This window comes from Hemiscyllium ocellatum, assembly GCF_020745735.1.
Source record: "Hemiscyllium ocellatum isolate sHemOce1 chromosome 40 unlocalized genomic scaffold, sHemOce1.pat.X.cur. SUPER_40_unloc_8, whole genome shotgun sequence".
Taxonomy (NCBI): Eukaryota; Metazoa; Chordata; class Chondrichthyes; order Orectolobiformes; family Hemiscylliidae; genus Hemiscyllium; species Hemiscyllium ocellatum.
In genome coordinates, this window is record NW_026867536.1 from 2501 (window position 1) to 21928 (window position 19428).

The 19428-nt window shown below is 52.9% G+C and overlaps 1 protein-coding gene across 1 annotated transcript in view; it reads left to right on the forward strand.

Annotated features, from left to right (window-relative positions):
- LOC132808851 (rho GTPase-activating protein 30-like) overlaps positions 1 to 19428 on the forward strand; it is a gene marked incomplete at its 5' end in the record, with an annotated part of 61905 nt that overhangs the window by 2451 nt on the left and 40026 nt on the right. The window contains 6 exons of the mRNA XM_060822287.1: positions 1169 to 1313; positions 3000 to 3082; positions 6335 to 6442; positions 7324 to 7460; positions 14832 to 15009; positions 17318 to 17418. Of these exons, the coding sequence (XP_060678270.1) occupies positions 1169 to 1313; positions 3000 to 3082; positions 6335 to 6442; positions 7324 to 7460; positions 14832 to 15009; positions 17318 to 17418 (752 nt within the window). The remainder of the gene's footprint in view (positions 1 to 1168; positions 1314 to 2999; positions 3083 to 6334; positions 6443 to 7323; positions 7461 to 14831; positions 15010 to 17317; positions 17419 to 19428) is intronic.

Here is a 19428-nt window from a genome sequence, read left to right on the forward strand (position 1 = left end):
CTCTCCCTCTCCGTGTCCCCTCTCTCTCTCTCTCTCTCTAACCCGGTGTGTCCCTCTCTCTCTCTCTCTCTCTCCGTGTCCCTCCCTCCCTCTCTCTCTCTCCCTCTCCGTGTCGCTCTCTCTCTCTCTCTCTCTCTCTCCGTGTCCCTCTCTCTCTCCCTCTCCGTGTCCCTCCCTCTCTCTCTCTCTCTCTCTCTCCGTGTCCCTCTCTCTCTCCCTCTCCGTGTCCCTCCCTCTCTCTCTCTCTCTCCATGTCCCCCCTCTCTCTCTCTCTCCCTCTCCGTGTCGCTCTCTCTCTCTCTCTCCGTGTCCCTCCCTCTCTCTCTCTCTCCTCTCTCCGTGTCCCTCCCTCTCTCTCTCTCTCTCTCCGTGTCCCTCTCTCTCTCTCTCTCTCCCTCTCCGTGTCCCTCCCTCCCTCTCTCTCTCTCTCTCCGTGTCCCTCTCTCTCTCCGTGTCCCTCTCTCTCTCTCTCTCTCCGTGTCCCTCTCTCTCTCTCCGTGTCCCTCTCTCTCTCTCTCTCTCCCTCTCCGTGTCCCTCCCTCTCTCTCTCTCTCTCTCTCCGTGTCCCTCTCTCTCTCTCTGTGTCCCTCCCTCTCTCTCTCTCTCTCTCTCTCCGTGTCCCTCCCTCTCTCTCTCTCGCCCCCTCTCCGTGTCCCTCCCTCTCTCTCTCTCTCTCTCCGTGTCCCTCTCTCTCTCTCTCTCTCTCTCTCCGTGTCCCTCCCTCTCTCTCTCTCTCTCTCTCCGTGTCCCTCTCTCTCTCTCTGTGTCCCTCCCTCTCTCTCTCTCTCTCTCTCTCTCTCCGTGTCCCTCCCTCTCTCTCTCTCCCCCTCTCCGTGTCCCTCCATCTCTCTCTCTCTCTCCCTCTCCGTGTCTCTCTCTCTCTCCCTCTCCATGTCCCTCTCTCTCTCTCCGTGTCCCTCTCTCTCTCCCTCTCCGTGTCCCTCCATCTCTCTCTCTCTCTCTCTCTCCATGTCCCTCTCTCTCTCCCTCTCCATGTCCCTCTCTCTCTCCCTCTCCGTGTCCCTCTCTCTCCCTCTCTGTGTCCATCTCTCTCTCTCTCTCTCTTCACCCACCTTTCTCTCTCTCCCTGTGCCTCTGTCTCCCTCTCTCCCTCCCTCAGGCTGTCTGATGCCTTCATATCGGTTATTGTGTGTCCCATCTCTCACAGGCAGGAGTATGACGCTGAGAAAACGGCGGACCTCACCCAGGAGATTTATTTGCAGGATATTCACTGCGTCAGCTCCCTTTGCAAAGCCTATTTCCGAGAATTACCCAACCCATTACTCACGTACCAGCTCTACGATAAGTTTGCAGTAAGTTCATCAACCGCTTTCCCCAGGGCATTAGATACAGAGTAAAGCTCCCTCTACACTGTCCCCCCATCAAACACTCTCAGGACAGGGACAGCACGGGGTTAGATACAGAGTAAAGCTCCCTCTACACTGTTCCCCCATCAAACACTCCCAGGACAGGGACAGCATGTGGTTAGATGCAGAGTAAAGCTCCCTCTACACTGTCCCCATCAAACACTCTCAGGACAGGGACAGCACGGGGTTAGATTACAAAGTAAAGCTCCCTCTACACTGTCCTCCATCAAACACTCCCAGGGACAGGGACAGCACAGGGTTAGATACAGAGTAAAGCTCTCTCTACACTGTCCCCCATCAAACACTCCCAGGGCAGGGACAGCACGGGGTTAGATCCAGAGTAAAGCTCCCTCTACACTGTCCCCCATCACACACTCCCAGGGCAGGGACAGCATGGGGTTAGATACAGAGTAAAGCTCCCTCTACACTGTCCCCCATCAAACACTCCCAGGACAGGGACAGCACGGGGTGAGGTACAGAGTAAAGCTCCCTCTACACTGTCCCCCATCAAACTCTCCCAGGACAGGGACAGCATGAGACTGGAAACAGAATAAAGCTCTTGCTATGCCTTTGTGTTGAAAATCGGAGTTGATCAGTTGGCCCTTTGAACTTGCTTCTGTGTTCCATACGACGACGGCTGACCATCCAGCTCAGACCCCTCTGTTCCTGCTTTCACCCTGCACTGTCTGATCCTTTGAACTCTGAGAACTATGTCCAAGATATTTTCGAAAATGTTCCATACTGGGGCCTCACCTCCTGTCTGGGATGGAGAATTCCGTCGGCTTCTCCCCCTCTCCCTGGATGAAGAAACATCTCCCCATCTCAGTCCAAAATGGCCGACCCTGTACCCTGAGCCTGTGATTCCCCGCCATCGTTCTGGGTTCCCCAGGAACAAACTTCCTGTGTTGAGTCCTGTTGGGATTTTTATGAGATCTACACTCCTACCCCCCCACCCTGGTCTTCGAAAGCCCCAGTGAATCTAATCCTAAACGATCCCGTCTCTCAGTCCGTCCATCCCAGGAATCACTCCGGGAAACCATCGCGGCTCTCCCTCCATCTCCAGCACATCCTTCCTCAGATACGGAGACCCCCTCCCCCCCACCGAACTGCACACACAGTACACCAGGGGTGCTCTCCCCAAGACCCCCACTGTCCAACTGCAGCCAGACGTCCCTGCTCCTGTCATCCAATCCTCTCGCCCAGGAGGCCAAAGTACCATTTCCCCTTCGTCACTGCCTGCGGCCCCTGCAGCGCTCACCCTCAGCCCCTGGTGTACCAGGGGACCCCCACTTTGGATCTCCCACTTCCCCAAACTATTCCGGTCACAGCCTGCCTTCCTGTGTTTGCTCCCGGAGTGGATCCCCTCACATTCGGCCGCGGTGCCTGGGCCAGGCCACCTGCCCACCCACCCGGCCTGTTCCAATCACACCGGCACATCCCAGCGTCCTCCCCCCTCACACCTCCCCCCTCCTCACAGCTCACCCTCCCGCCCAGCTTCCACACTCGGAGACGTCACACTCAGCTTCCTCATCGAGCGTAGAGCTCGGGAATCCCGGCTCGGGAATCCCAGCACACGGATCCCTCCTGGAAGACTGACTGCTTCCCACGCTCTTGACATTTTGTTTTTCCAAGGATGCGGTCAACACTCAGCTGGAGGAGGACAGACTGCTCAAGATCTGCAGCGTCTTGGAGGATCTTCCAGCCGGCCATTACAGGTGGGCAGGCGGGAGACTACCTCAAAGCTGGGAGGGGTGGGGGGGGGGGGGGGGAGGGGGAGGTGTGTGGGGAGAGTGGGGAGGGTGTGGTGAGGGTGGGGGGTATGGGGAGGGTGCGAGGGAGTGGGGAAGGCGGGGGTGTGGGGGTGTGTGGGGGTGTGTGGGAAGGGTGGGGGGTGTAGGGAGGGTGGGGGGTATGGGGGGGGTGGGGGGCTGTGGGGAGTGTGGGGGGATGTGGGGAGTGTGGGGGGATGTGGGGGGATGTGGGGAGGGTGGGGGGTGTGGGGAGTGTGGGGGGTGTAGGGAGGGTGGGGATGTGGGGAGGGTGGGGGGGTGTGGGAGGGTGGGATGGGGTGGGGGGATGTGGGGAGGGTGGGAGGGGTGTGAGGAGGGTGGGGGGGGTGTGGGGAGTGTGAAAGGGGTGTGGAGAGGGTGGGAGGGGTGTGGGAAGGGTGTGGTGGTGTGGGGAGTGTGAAAGGGGTGTGGAGAGGGTGGGAGGGGTGTGGGGAGGGTGTGGTGGTGTGGGGAGTGTGGGAGGGGTGTGGGGAGGGTGTGGGGGGTGTGGGGGGGGTGTGGTGGTGTGGGGAGTGTGGGAGGGGTGTGGGGAGGGTGTGGGGGGTGTGGGGGGGGTGTGGGGAGTGTGGGGCTGTGTGGGGAGGGTGGGGGGGTGTGGGGAGTGTAGGGGTGTGTGGGGAGGGTGAGGGTATGTGGGGAGGGTGGGGGGTGTAGAGAGTTTGGGAGGGGTGTGGGGGGTGTGGGGAGTGTAGGGGTGTGTGGGGAGGGTGGGGGGTTGTGGGGAGGGTGGGGGTGTGTGGGGAGGGTGAGGGTATGTGGGGAGGGTGGGGGGTTGTTAGAGAGTTTGGGAGAGGTGTGGGGGGTGTGGGGAGTGTGGGGGTGTGTGGAGAGTGTGGGGGGTGTAGAGAGTTTGGGAGGGGTGTGGGGAGTGTGGGGAGTGTGGGGAGTGTGGGGGGGTGTAGGGAGGGTGGGGGGGGGTGGAATCCTGATATTTGCAGTTGCTGTTGCAGCAGATCGGAGAGATGTACAGCACGGGAAACAGACCCTTCGGCCCAACCCGTCCATGCCGACCCATATATCCCAACCCGATCTAGTCCCACCTGCCAGCACCCGGCCCATATCCCCCCAAACCCTTCCTATTCATATCCCCATCCAGATGCCTCTTAAATGCTGTCATTGTACCAGCCTCCACCACTTCCTCTGGCAGCTCATTCCATACACGTACCACCCTCTGGGGGAAAAAGTTGCCCCTTAGGTCTCTTTTATATCTTACCCCTCTCACCCTAAACCTATGCCCCTCTAGTTCTGGACTCCCCCACCCCAGGGGAAAAAACTTTGTCTATTTACCCTATCCATGTCCCTCATGATTTTATAAACCTCTATAAGGTCACCCCTCAGCCTCCGACGCTCCAGGGAAAACAGCCCCAGCCTGTTCAGCCCCTCCCTGTAGCTCAGACCCTCCAACCCTGGCAACGTCCTTGTAAATCTTTTCTGAACCCTTTCACGTTTCACAACATCTTTCCGATAGGAAGGAGACCAGAATTGCTCGCAATATTCCAACAGTGGCCCAACCAATGTCCTGTACAGCCGCAACATGACCCTCCCAACTCCTGTACTCAATACTCTGACCAATAAAGGAAAGCATACCAAACGCTGCCTTCACTATCCTATCTACCTGCGTCTCCACTTTCAAGGAGCTATGAACCTGCACTCCAAGGTCTCTTTGTTCAGCAACACTCCCTAGGACCTTACCATTAAATGTATAAGTCCTGCTAAGATTTGCTTTCCCAAAATGCAGCACCTCACATTTATCTGAATTAAACTCCATCTGCCACTTCTCAGCCCATTGGCCCATCTGGTCCAGATCCTGTTGTAATCTGAGATAACCCTCTTCGCTGTCCACTACACCTCCCATTTTGGGGTCATCTGCAAACACACTAACTGTACCTCTTATACTCGCAACCAAATCATTTCCCTCACATTGAACTGTGTTCATAATTATGTGTGGGAGGTCAGTACAGACCATAGACACAGGAATGGAAGGAAGCCGTTCAGCCCATCCATTCTGCTCCGCTACTTAACAAGATGGTGCCTGATTTGGTTAGCTATCAGGGGAAGGGAAGACTGACCTGATTGTCATGCATGTCCCCCACTCACCACAAGGCAGCTCTCACCAAACAGACAGCTTTCCAGGGCAGGGAAGGGAAGCTGCCAGCCCCTGCCAACAGCATGGAGATAAGGACACGATGAACAGCTTTAATGGGAGTTTATAAAGCGCAATAAAATATCACGCACTCTCCAATGCCACCAGCAGGCCTCGGTTCATCCACTGACTGAGTGACGAGTCATGAAACATAGAGACCCCGAGACATTACAGTGATTTAAGATTTTAACCCTCTGACAGTGCGGCGCTCCCTCAGCACTGACCCTCCGACAGTGCGGCGCTCCCTCAGTACTGACCCTCCGACAGTGCGGCACTCCCTCAGTACTGACCCCCCGACAGTGCGGCACCCCCTCAGCACTGACCCTCCGACAGTGCGGCGCTCCCTCAGTACTGACCCTCCAACAGTGCGGTGCTCCCTCAGTACTGACCTTCCGACAGTGCAGCGCTCCCTCAGTACTGACCCTCCAACAGTGCGGTGCTCCCTCAGTACTGACTCTCCAACAGTGCGGCACTCCCTCAGCACTGACTCTCCGACAGTGCGGTGCTCCCTCAGTACTGACCCTCCGACAGTGCGGCACTCCCTCAGTACTGACTCTCCAACAGTGCAGCGCTCCCTCAGTACTGACTCTCCGACAGTGCGGTGCTCCCTCAGTACTGACTCTCCAACAGTGCAGCGCTCCCTCAGTACTGACCCTCCGACAGTGCGGCGCTCCCTCAGCCCTGACCCTCCGACAGTGGGGTGCTCCCTCAGCACTGACCCTCCGACAGTGCGGCGCTCCCTCAGCCCTGACCCTCCGACAGTGCGGCACTCCCTCAGTACTGACCCTCCGACAGTGCGGCACTCCCTCAGCCCTGACCCTCCGACAGTGCGGCACTCCCTCAGTACTGACCCTCCGACAGTGCGGCACTCCCTCAGTACTGACTCTCCGACAGTGCGGCACTCCCTCAGTACTAACCCTCCGACAGTGCGGCACTCCCCCAGTACTGACCCTATGGGAGACTGACCCTGAAGCAATGAGCTCTCATGTGTAGACCCTACGAAGTTACCTTTTCCTTTCTCTCCCTCCCTCCAGGACGCTGGAGTTTCTGATGAGACATCTGCTCCGAATGGCCTCCCACAGCTCCAAAACCAACATGCACGCTCGGAACCTGGCTATTGTCTGGGCCCCGAACCTTCTCAGGCAAGTCCCTCTGGTGAACAATCATTGTGACATTAATTCACATCTGACCACACTGGCTAATGAAACCCCAATTTAGTTAACTAACCAATCAGCCAAACAGCACGGTGGCACAGCGGTTAACACCGCTGCCTAACAGCACCAGGGTCCCAGGTTCGATTCCAGCCTCAGAGTGACTGTCTGTGTGGAGTTCGCACGTTCTCCCTGTGTCTGTGTGGGTTTCCTCCCACAATCCACCCCATGGTGGATTGGCCATGCTAAATTACCCCATAGTGCTCAGGGATGTGTAGGTTAGGGTGGATTGGCCATGCTAAATTACCCATAATGTTCGGAGCATTGGTATGGGTTGAATGGCTCCTTCCACACTGCGGGGAGTCTGTGAAAATGTAGAATGCCCATTTCTCTTCGTTATGGTGGAAATAGCCAATGCCCTGAAAGACCATCTGGTTGGCAGGTGTCTTTTGCAGATGTCTTCATGTCCTGGTCTGACTCCAGATCCTCAGAGATGTGTGCTTGGCACTTTACCCACCCCTTTGTAATGGACATGAAGCTCCAGGTATTGCCAACCCTGGCCCAGCCAATGCCATTGGTGACTTGCTTGCTGACAAACTACCCTCAGCGAGATCTGGTTAAATGTCTGGGCAGGCTCGTGGTTGGAGTGGGGAGAGAGGACGGCCACCATGAGGTGTGTTCCACTGAAAATTGGGATTGGGTGGGAAATCGTTGAGCTGCTGAGTCAGCTGCAAGTAGGCTGGAGGGGCCGAATGGCCTCAAGCTACCCCTGAGCAGCCAGGGAAAGTGGGAACCTAGAGGTGTAGAAGGAAGGGATGAAGGTCAAAGGTGAGTTTAACCCCTCGCTGTTTTCCATCCCTCCCTCCTTCCAGGTCCAAGGAGATTGAGTCGTCAGGGTTCAATGGAACGGCGGCATTTATGGAGGTCCGCGTCCAGTCCATTGTGGTCGAATTCATCCTGAATCATGTGGAGCAGCTATTCGACCACAAGAACCTCACTCCAGTTCCCGGTAATGATACTACAGAACCCATCCATCCCCCCTCAACTGCCAGTCTTTATATCCCTAACTAATGTACCTTCTCCTCAGTCCACTCAAATATTCCCCAATCCCACAATCCCCCGACCCACCTACTCCCTGATCCCACAATCCCCTGACCCACCTACTCCCTGATCCCACAATCCCCCGACCCACCTACTCCCTGATCCCACAATCCCCTGACCCACCCACTCCCCGATCCCACAATCCCCCGACCCACCCACTCCCCGATCCCACAATCCCCCGACCCACCCACTCCCCGATCCCACAATCCCCCGACCCACCCACTCCCCGATCCCACAATCCCCCGACCCACCTACTCCCCGATCCCACAATCCCCCGACCCACCCACTCCCCGATCCCACAATCCCCTGACCCACCCACTCCCCGATCCCACAATCCCCTGACCCACCCACTCCCCGATCTCACAATCCCCTGACCCACCCACTCCATGATCCCACAATCCCCTGACCCACCTACTCCCCGATCCCACAATCCCCTGACCCACCTACTCCCCGATCCCACAATCCCCTGACCCACCTACTCCCCGATCCAACAATCCCCTGACCCACCTTCTCCGCAATCCTCTCCCCCTGCTTCTCCCCCGTCTCTCAGTGCAAGGACCCACCTCCATAATCCTTCAAACCCACATCCCCAACTTCACCCCAATCCTTCCCTCTCTGGAAACATCCAATTTCCTCTCACGTCTCCCTCACTCTCTCTTTCTTTCCCCCACCTTCACTCCCATCTCTGCTCCACTCTCCTGAGAAGCACAGTCATCAGGCAGAGTCCACATGGTTTCGTGAAAGAGAAATCAGGTTTGGCTGATTTATTGGAGCCCCTTGAGGAGATGTCGGGCGCTGTGGAGAACGGGGAGCTGGTTGATATGCTGCACATTAGATTTCCAGAAGGCATTTTTCAAGTGCTTCAATAAAGATTATTTTGGAAGGGAAAAACACATGGTGCAGGGGATAACATACTTGCATGGCACGAAGATTGGCTGGATAACAAGAATAGAGGATAGGTGTAAAGGGGGCTTTCTTGGGTTGGCACGATTTGACGAGTGGTATGCCATGGGGCAAGTGCCAGGGCTACCACTTGTTACAGTTCATATAAACAACTTGGATGAAGGGGTGCCGACGAGATGTTATGAAGAGGACACAAGGTGATGGCAAAAATATGTTAATGGGTTCACTGAGTGGGCAAAGGTATATAATGTGTGAAAGTATTCACCTTTGTCAGGAAGAACAAAAGGGAAAAAAAACAGTGCAGGGATTGCAGAGCTGTGAGACGCAGAGGGATCTGAGTGTCCTAGCGCATGGATCACAATAGGTTAGTTGGCAGGTATGGCGAGCAATAAGGGGTGCCCAACAAAATAATATTGCTTATTTGAAGGGAACTGAATGCAAAAGTCGCAAGATCATGCTTCAATAAATCAGCCAAACCTGATTTCTCTTTCACGAAACCATGTGGACTCTGCCTGACGACTGTGCTTCTCAGGAGAGTGGAGCAGAGATGGGAGTGAAGGTGGGGAAGAGGAGAGTCGTGAGGGAGACGTGAGGGGAAATCGGATGTTTCCAGAGCTGGAAGGATTGGGGTGAAGTTTTACAGCACTCTGGGTTCGACCATATCTGGTGGACTGCATTGGTGTCTTACTTCAGGAAGACATCAATGCTTTTGCAGAAAGTTCAGAGAAGATGAATCCGACTGATCTCTGGAGTCTTGAAGCTGCTGGGGTCTTGAACAGTAAGAGCAGACTTGTTTGAAACCTGTACAATCCTCAGGGGTTTTGACAGGGCACGGTGTGGGAATTCGTCAGGGAATCAGGGACCAGGCGGTTAAAATGAAAGGGTCACCCATTTAAATCCAAGAAAGGGAGAATTTTTCTCTCTCTATCTCTGAGGGTCATAAGCCTTGTGCCTGAAAAGCTGGGGGAGGGATTGTCCTTGATTTTTATTTACAGCAGAGACGGATAGATTCTTTAGAAGGAAAGGGCTGAAAGCGTTCTGGGGGGAAAAGTGTGGAGTAGTCGGGTCCAACCCAATGGGGGAGCAGGGCTGAGGGGCAGAGCGGCCTAATTCATCAATTGTGTGGACGTATGTGTGTTGTCCCTTACTCTACCCTTCCATTCTCCCCTCAACTGTCTCATTTTCTCTCCCTCTCGCCTTGCTACCATCTCCATCCCCTTCCTCCTCTTCACCTCTGTCGCTCTACACTCAGGCACTCCCCTCCCCCTCCCCCCCATAGTATCTTGCTTTCTCCCCCATCCCTTCTCCTTCATTCTTTCCTGGTCCATTCCTCTTTTTCCCATTGTCCATGTTCACTCCTATCTCCACCCTGCCTGCACGAGACCATAAGGAACAGGGTCAGGAGGGAGCCATTCGGCCCCTCGAGCCCTGCTGCACCATTGCTGGTCTGATATCCCTCACGCCCACTTTCCCTGTCACCCTCGACTCTGTCTCGGCCTTAAACAGTCACAGGGACTCCGCACCCACACCCCATAGGTCTCTGTGGCTAGGCGTTCCGAAGACACAATCCCCTGAGGGAAGACATTCCTCCTCATCTCTGACTGAAATTGGAGGCCCCTTTGTCCCGAGAGTGTGCCCTCTGGTCCCCTGAGGGGGTAACATCCTCTCAGCATTGCCCCTGTCAAACCCCGACATCAGTGAGATCAGCTCTCGCCATCTCAACACCAGAATCCCCAACCTGTTCAGCTTTTGCTGATGACCCAATCCCTCCATACCAGGGTCATCCCGGTTAACCGCCTCCGACGAAATGACACCTTGTCCGAAATGAAGGGACCGAGACAGGTCTCAGTCCAGGAGATGGACAGGCTGCGACGTTCCGCACTGGAACGGAGGAGGTCGGGGAGTGGAGCTGACTGAAGTTTCCAAACGTCAGGCAGGGCCTGGGCACAGGGAACAGCAAAGGCCTTTGCCTGAAGGTGGGAGGGTTCAAAACCAGGTGGACGATTTTGAAGGGGTGAGGAGAACGATTTTACAAAAGGCATGAGGGGCAACTTCTTTTGAAAAAAACCGCAGAGTGCGGTTCCTGTGTGGAACGTACTGCCAGAGGAAGAGGTGCACGCAAGTATAGTTATGACCTTTAAAAAAAAATTTGGATATGTATCTAAATAGGAAGGAACACGGCACGGTGGATCAGTGGTGAGCACTGCTGCCTCACAGCACCAGCGACCTGGGTTCAATCCCAGCCACAGGCAACTGACTGTGTGGGGTTTGCACGTTCTCCCCGTGTCTGCGTGGGTTTCCGCCGGATGCTCCGGTTTCCTCCCACAGTCCAAAGATGTGGTGGATTGGCCATGTTAAATTACCCCATAGTGCTCAGGGATGTGTAGGTTAGGGTGGATTGGCCATGTTAAATTACCCCATAGTGCTCAGGGATGTGTAGGTTAGGGTGGATTGGCCATGCTAAATTACCCCATAGTGCTCAGGGATGTGTAGGTTAGGGTGGATTGGCCATGCTAAATTACCAACAGTGTTCAGGGATGTGTCGGTTAGGGTGGATTGGCCATGCTAAATTACCCACAGTGTTCAGGGATGTGCAGGTTAGGGTGGATTGGCCATGCTAAATTACCGCATAGTGTTCAGGGATGTGTAGGTTAGGGTGGATTGGCCATGCTAAATTACCCCATAGTGTTCAGGGATGTGTAGGTTAGGGTGGATTGGCCATGCTAAATTACCCAATAGTGTTCAGGGATGTGTAGGTTAGGGTGGATTGGCCATGCTAAATTACCCCACAGTGTTCAGGGATGTGCAGGTTAGGGTGGATTGGCCATGCTAAATTACCCATAGTGTTCAGGGATGTGTAGGTTGGGGTGGATTGGCCATGCTAAATTACCCCATAGTGTTCAGGGATGTGTAGGTTAGGGTGGATTGGCCATGCTAAATTACCCCCATAGTGTTCAGGGATGTGTAGGTTAGGGTGGATTGGCCATGCTAAATTACCCCATAGTGCTCAGGGATGTGTAGGTTAGGGTGGATTGGCCATGCTAAATTACCCCATAGTGTTCAGGGATGTGTAGGTTAGGGTGGATTGGCCATGCTAACTTACCCCATAGTGTTCAGGGATGTGCAGGTTAGGGTGGATTGGCCATGCTAAATTACCGCATAGTGTTCAGGGATGTGTAGGTTAGGGTGGATTGGCCATGCTAAATTACCAACAGTGTTCAGGGATGTGTAGGTTAGGGTGGATTGGCCATGCTAACTTACCCCATACTGTTCAGGGATGTGTAGGTTAGGGTGAATTGGCCATGCTAAATTACCCCATAGTGCTCAGGGATGTGCAGGTTAGGGTGGATTGGCCATGCTAAATTACCCCATAGTGCTCAGGGATGTGTAGGTTAGGGTGGGTTGGCCATGCTAAATTACCCCATAGTGTTCAGGGATGTGTAGGTTAGGGTGGATTGGCCATGCTAACTTACCCCATAGTGTTCAGGGATGTGTAGGTTAGGGTGGATTGGCCATGCTAAATTACCGCATAGTGTTCAGGGATGTGTAGGTTAGGGTGGATTGGCCATGCTAAATTACCAACAGTGTTCAGGGATGTGTAGGTTAGGGTGGATTGGCCATGCTAACTTACCCCATAGTGTTCAGGGATGTGTAGGTTAGGGTGGATTGGCCATGCTAAATTACCCCATAGTGCTCAGGGATGTGTAGGTTAGGGTGGATTGGCCATGCTAACTTACCCCATAGTGTTCAGGGATGTGTAGGTTAGGGTGGATTGGCCATGCTAAATTACCCAATAGTGCTCAGGGATGTGTAGGTTAGGGTGGATTGGCCATGCTAAATTACCAACAGTGTTCAGGGATGTGTAGGTTAGGGTGGATTGGCCATGCTAACTTACCCCATAGTGTTCAGGGATGTGTAGGTTAGGGTGGATTGGCCATGCTAAATTACCCCATAGTGCTCAGGGATGTGTAGGTTAGGGTGGATTGGCCATGCTAAATTACCAACAGTGTTCAGGGATGTGTAGGTTAGGGTGGATTGGCCATGCTAAATTACCAACAGTGTTCAGGGATGTGTAGGTTAGGGTGGATTGGCCATGCTAACTTACCCCATAGTGTTCAGGGATGTGTAGGTTAGGGTGGATTGGCCATGCTAAATTACCCCATAGTGCTCAGGGATGTGTAGGTTAGGGTGGATTGGCCATGCTAACTTACCCCATAGTGTTCAGGGATGTGTAGGTTAGGGTGGATTGGCCATGCTAAATTACCCCATAGTGCTCAGGGATGTGTAGGTTAGGGTGGATTGGCCATGCTAAATTACCAACAGTGTTCAGGGATGTGTAGGTTAGGGTGGATTGGCCATGCTAACTTACCCCATAGTGTTCAGGGATGTGTAGGTTAGGGTGGATTGGCCATGCTAAATTACCCCATAGTGCTCAGGGATGTGTAGGTTAGGGTGGATTGGCCATGCTAAATTACCAACAGTGTTCAGGGATGTGTAGGTTAGGGTGGATTGGCCATGCTAAATTACCCCATAGTGCTCAGGGATGTGTAGGTTAGGGTGGATTGGCCATGCTAACTTACCCCATAGTGTTCAGGGATGTGTAGGTTAGGGTGGATTGGCCATGCTAAATTACCCCATAGTGCTCAGGGATGTGTAGGTTAGGGTGGATTGGCCATGCTAAATTACCAACAGTGTTCAGGGATGTGTAGGTTAGGGTGGATTGGCCATGCTAAATTACCCCATAGTGTTCAGGGATGTGTAGGTTAGGGTGGATTGGCCATGCTAAATTACCCCCATAGTGTTCAGCGATGTGTAGGTTAGGGTGGATTGGCCATGCTAAATTACCCCATAGTGTTCAGGGATGTCTAGGTTAGGGTGGATTGGCCATGCTAAATTACCCCATAGTGTTCAGGGATGTCTAGGTTAGGGTGGATTGGCCATGCTAAATTACCCATAGTGTTCAGGGATGTGTAGGTTAGGGTGGATTGGCCATGCTAAATTACCCATAGTGCTCAGGGATGTGTAGGTTAGGGTGGATTGACCATGCGAAATTACCCATAGTGTTCAGGGATGTGTAGGTTAGGGTGGATTGGCCATGCTAAATTACCCATAGTGTTCAGGGATGTGCAGGTTAGGGTGGATTGGCCATGCTAAATTACCCATAGTGTTCAGGGATGTGTAGGTTAGGGTGGATTGGCCATGCTAAACTACCCCATAGTGTTCTGGGATGTGTACGTTAGGGTGGATTGGCCACGCTAAATTACCCATAGTGTTCAGGGATGTGCAGGTTAGGGTGGATTGGCCATGCTAAATTACCCGTAGTGTTCAGGGATGTGTAGGTTAGGGTGGATTGGCCATGCTAAAGTACCCCATAGTGCTCAGGGATGTGTAGGTTAGGGTGGATTGGCCATGCTAAATTACCAACAGTGTTCAGGGATGTGTAGGTTAGGGTGGATTGGCCAAGCTAAATTACCCATAGTGCTCTGGGATGTGTGGGGTAAGTTGCGTTAGTTAGGGGTAAGTGTAGAGTAATGGGGAATGGGCTTGGGTGGGATAGTTTTCGGGGGGGGGTTTGGTGTGGACTGGTTAGTCTGAAGGGCCTGTTTCCACACTGTCGGGACTCGATAATTTGGAGCGCTGTGGGCCAAAAGCGAGCAGGTGGCACGAGCTTGGTTTGGGGACATGGTTAGCATGGACGTGTTGGTCTAAAGGAACTGTTTCCGTGCTGTCTGACTCTAACTGGTCTGACCAGCACCTTGTACAATTGCAGTAACGCCGTCCCCTATTCCTTCCCTCAATGTTACCCTGACATCCTGTCTCTCTGTGTCTCTTTCATTCCAACCACTCCCCTCAGTATCGCGCCTCCCCATCTCCTTCTTGCCTGTTCCACGTTCCCCTCAGTTATACGTCTGCCTCTGCCTTCTGAGATCAACAACACGACGGCTGGAGGAAGAGCGCCTCATCTTCCTCCTGGGAACCCTCCAGCCACAAGGGATGAACTCGGATTTCTCCAGTTTCCTCATTTCCCCTCCCCCCACCTTGTCTCAGTCGATTCCCTTGGACTCAGCACCGCCCTACTAGCCTGCAATCTTCTACCTGACCTCTCCCACCCCAACCCACTCCGGCCTATCACCCTCACCTTGACCTCCTTCCACCTATCCCATCTCCATCGCCCCTTCCCCCAAGTCCCGCCCCCCTACCTTTTATCTTAGCCTGCCTGGCACCCTCCCCTCATTCCTGATGAAGGGCTTATGCCCGAAACGTCGAATGTCCTGTGCCTTGGATGCTGCCTGACCTGCTGCGCTTTTCCAGCAACACGTTTTCAGCTTCTGAGATCATTCCCTGTCTCACACGTGATGTCCCCTCTCTGCCCAAGGTGTGCACTCCGACGACAGACGGAAGTCGCTACCTTCACCGTCCTCCGCTCCGAATCTGACCAGCGAGGAGTCGGGACCGCGGATCCTACCCTCCCATATTCCCCACATGCTGCACATGGGAGATGGACCGCCTGCGATCCGGCCATATCACTCCATCATTGAGCTGCCCGAGCACAGGTAGGCACTGACAGGGACCACAGACCCAGTCGGGGGGGATGTGGGGACGGTCACGGTGGGTACGTGTATGAACAGGGCCCGAAGTGTCATGGGGTGGAGCAGGAGGGGCGAACGGGGAGAGCTATATTGAGTTACAGACTGGAACCAAATCGTGGGGTTCAGGGTGGGTTATATACAGAATAACAGATACTCGGGAGTGAGTTACAGACTGGAATCTAATCAAGGGGTTCAGGGTGGGTTATATACAGAATAACAGATACCCGGGAGTGAGTTACAGACTGGAATCTAATCGAGGGGTTCAGGGTGGGTTATATACAGAATAACAGATACTCGGGAGTGAGTTACAGACTGGAATCTAATCGAGGGGTTCAGGGTGGGTTATATACAGAATAACAGATACCCCGGGAGTGAGTTACAGTCTGGAATCTAATCGAGGGGTTCAGGGTGGGTTATGTACAGAATAACAGATACTCCGGGAGTGAGTTACAGACTGGAATCTAATCGAGGGGTTCAGGATGGGTTATATACAGAATAACAGATACCCCGGGAGTGAGTTACAGACTGGAATCTAATCGAGGGGTTCAGGGTGGGTTATTTACAGAATAACAGACACCGGGGAGTGAGTTACAGACTGGAATCTAATCGAGGGGTTCAGGGTGGGTTATATACAGAATAACAGATACCCTGGGAGTGAGTTACAGACTGGAATCTAATCGAGGGGTTCAGGGTGGGTTATATACAGAATAACAGATACACCGGGAGTGAGTTACAGACTGGAATCTATTCGAGGCATTCAGGGTGGGTTATATACAGAATAACAGATACACTGGGAGTGAGTTACAGACAGGAATCTAATCAAGGGTTTCAGGGTGGGTTATATACAGAATAACAGATACCCGGGAGTGAGTTACAGACTGGAATCTAATCAAGGGGTTCAGGGTGGTTTATATACAGAATAACAAATACCCGGGAGTGAGTTACAGACTGGAATCTAATCGAGGGGTTCAGGGTGGGTTATATACAGAATAACAGATACCCCGGGAGTGAGTTACAGACTGGAATCTAATCGAGGGGTTCAGGGTGGTTTATATACAGAATAACAAATACCTGGGAGTGAGTTACAGACTGAAATCTAATCGAGGGGTTCAGGGTGGGTTATATACAGAATAACAGACACCCGGGAGGGGGTTACAGACTGGAATCTAATCGAGGTGCTCAGGGTGGGTTATATATAGAATAACAGATATCCCGGGGGGGAGTTACAGACTGGGATCGAATCGAGGGGTTCAGGGTGGGTTACATACAGAATAACAGATACCCCGGGAGTGAGTTACAGTGTGGAATCTAATCGAGGGGTTCAGGGTGGGTTATATACAGAATAACAGATACCCCAGGAGTGAGTTACAGACTGGAATCTAATCGAGGGGTTCAGGGTGGGTTATATACAGAATAACAGACACCCCGGGAGTGAGTTACAGACTGGAATCTAATCGAGGGGTTCAGGGTGGGTTATATACAGAATAACAGACACCCCGGGAGTGAGTTACAGACTGGAATCTAATCGAGGGGTTCAGTGTGGGTTATATACAGAATAACAGATACCCCGGGAGTGAGTTACAGACTGGAATCTAATCGAGGGGTTCAGGGTGGGTTATATACAGAATAACAGATACCCCGGGAGTGAGTTACAGACTGGAATCTAATCGCGGGGTTCAGGGTGGGTTATATACAGAATAACAGATACCCCGGGAGTGAGTTACAGACTGGAATCTAATCGAGGGGTTCAGTGTGGGTTCTCTACAGAATAACAGATACCCCGGGAGTGAGTTACAGACTGGAATCTAATGTAGGGGTTCAGGGTGGGTTATATACAGAATAACAGATACCCGGGAGGGAGTTACAGACTGGAATCTAATCGAGGGGTTCAGGGTGGGTTATATACAGAATAACAGATACCCCGGGAGTGAGTTACAGACTGGAATCTAATCGAGGGGTTCAGGGTGGGTTATATACAGAATAACAAATACCCCGGGAGTGAGTTACAGACTGGAATCTAATCGAGGGGTTCAGGGTGGGTTATATATAGAATAACAGATACCGGGGAGTGAGTTACAGACTGGAATCTAATCGAGGGGTTCAGGGTGGGTTATATACAGAATAACAAATACCCCGGGAGTGAGTTACAGACTGGAATCTAATCGAGGGGTTCAGGGTGGGTTATATACAGAATAACAGATACCCCGGGAGGGAGTTGTCTGGTACCATTTGTGGTTTAGAGTAATTGATTATTGTCCTGCCTCATTACTAGGAGGAAAGGATCACTAAAGGTGAAGAAATGGAAATCAATTTTCAATCTCGGAAGATCTGGAACAGATTCAAAACGGAAAGCATCCCGGAATGATGACCGAGGTCAGTATGGATAACAACTGGCACTGACATGGCTCTGAGGATTCAGCAGTGGTAACCGTGGAGAGGTTGTGTATCGTGGGAGTGTGTGCAGTGGGAGTGAATGGGAAGGGGTTTGGGTCCATTGGGTTTGTTTAAAGTCAGAGGGAATGGGAAGGGGTTTGTGTCCATTGGGATTGTGTGCAGTGGGAGCGAATGGGAAGGGATTTGGGACCATTGGGATTGTGTGCAGTGGGAGTGAATGGGAAGGGATTTGGGACCATTGGGATTGTGTGCAGTGGGAGAGAATGGGAAGGGGTTTGGGTCCATTGGGATTGTGTGCAGTGGGATTGAATGGGAAGGGTTTGGGTCCATTGGAATTGTGTGCAGTGGGAGTGAATGGGAAGGGGTTGGGGTCCATTGGGATTGTGTGCAGTGGGAGTGAATGGGAAGGGGTTTGGGTCCATTGGGATTGTGTGCAGTGGGAGTGAATGGGAAGGGATTTGGGACCATTGGGATTGTGTGCAGTGGGAGTGAATGGGAAGGGATTTGGGACCATTGGGATTGTGTGCAGTGGGAGAGAATGGGAAGGGGTTTGGGTCCATTGGGATTGTGTGCAGTGGGATTGAATGGGAAGGGTTTGGGTCCATTGGAATTGTGTGCAGTGGGAGTGAATGGGAAGGGGTTGGGGTCCATTGGGATTGTGTGCAGTGGGAGTGAATGGGAAGGGGTTTGGGTCCATTGGGATTGTGTGCAGAGGGAATTAATGGGAAATAGTTTGGGTACGTTGGGATTGTGTGTGTTGGGAGAGAATGGGAAGGGGTTTGTGTCGATTGGGAGTGTGTGCAGTGGGAGTCAATGGAAAGGGATTGGGTCCATGGTTATTTTGTGTAGTGGGAGTGAATCGGAAGGGGTTTGGGTCCATTGGGATTGTATGCAGTGGGAGTCAATGGGAAGGGGTTTGGTTCCATTGGGATTGTGTGCAGTAGGAGTAAATGGGAAGGGGTTTGTGTCCATTGGGATTGTGTGCATTGGGAGCGAATGGAAAGGTGTGGGGTCCATTGGGATTGTATGCAGTGGGAGTGAATGGGCAGGGGTTTGGATCCATTGGGATTGTGTGCAGTTGGAGTGAATGGGAAGGGGTTTGGATCCATTGGGATTGTGTGCAGTGGGAGTGAATGGGAAGTGGCTTGGGTCCATTGGGATTGTGTAGATTGGGAGTGAATGGAAAGGGGTTTGGGTCCATTGGGATTGTGTGCAGAGGGAATTAATGGGAAATAGTTTGGGTCCATTGGGATTGTGTGCAGTTGGAGTGAATGGGAAGGGGTTTGGGTCCATTGGGATTGTGTGCAGAGGGAATTAATGGGAAATAGTTTGGGTCCATTGGGATTGTGTGCAGTGGGAGTGAACGTGAAGGGGTTTGGGTCCATTGGGATTCTGTGCAGTGGGAGTCAATTGGAAGGGGATTGGGTCCATTGGGATTGTGTGCAGTGGGAGAGAATGGGAAGGGGTTTGGGTCCATTGGGAGTGTGTGCAGTGGGAGTGAATGGGAAGGGGTTTGGGTCCATTGGGATTCTGTGCAGTGGGAGTGAACGTGAAGGGGTTTGGGTCCATTGGGATTCTGTGCAGTGGGAGTGAATGGGAAGGCGTTTGGGTTCATTGGGACTGTGTGCAGTGGGAGTCAATTGGAAGGGGATTGGGTCCATTGGGATTGTGTGCAGAGGGAGAGAATGGGAAGGGGTTTGGGTCCATTGGGATTGTTTGCAGTGGGAGTGAATGGGAAGGGGTTTGGGACCATTGGGATTGTGTGCAGTGGGAGTGAATGGGAAGGGGTTTGGGACCATTGGGATTGTGTGCAGTGGGAGTGAATGGGAAGGGGTTTGGGACCATTGGGATTGTGTGCAGTGGGAGAGAATGGGAAGGGGTTTGGGTCCATTGGGATTGTGTGCAGTGGGAGTGAATGGGAAGGGGTTTGGGTCCAATGGGATTGTGTGCGGTGGGAATGAATGGGAAGGTGTTTGGGTCCATTGGGAT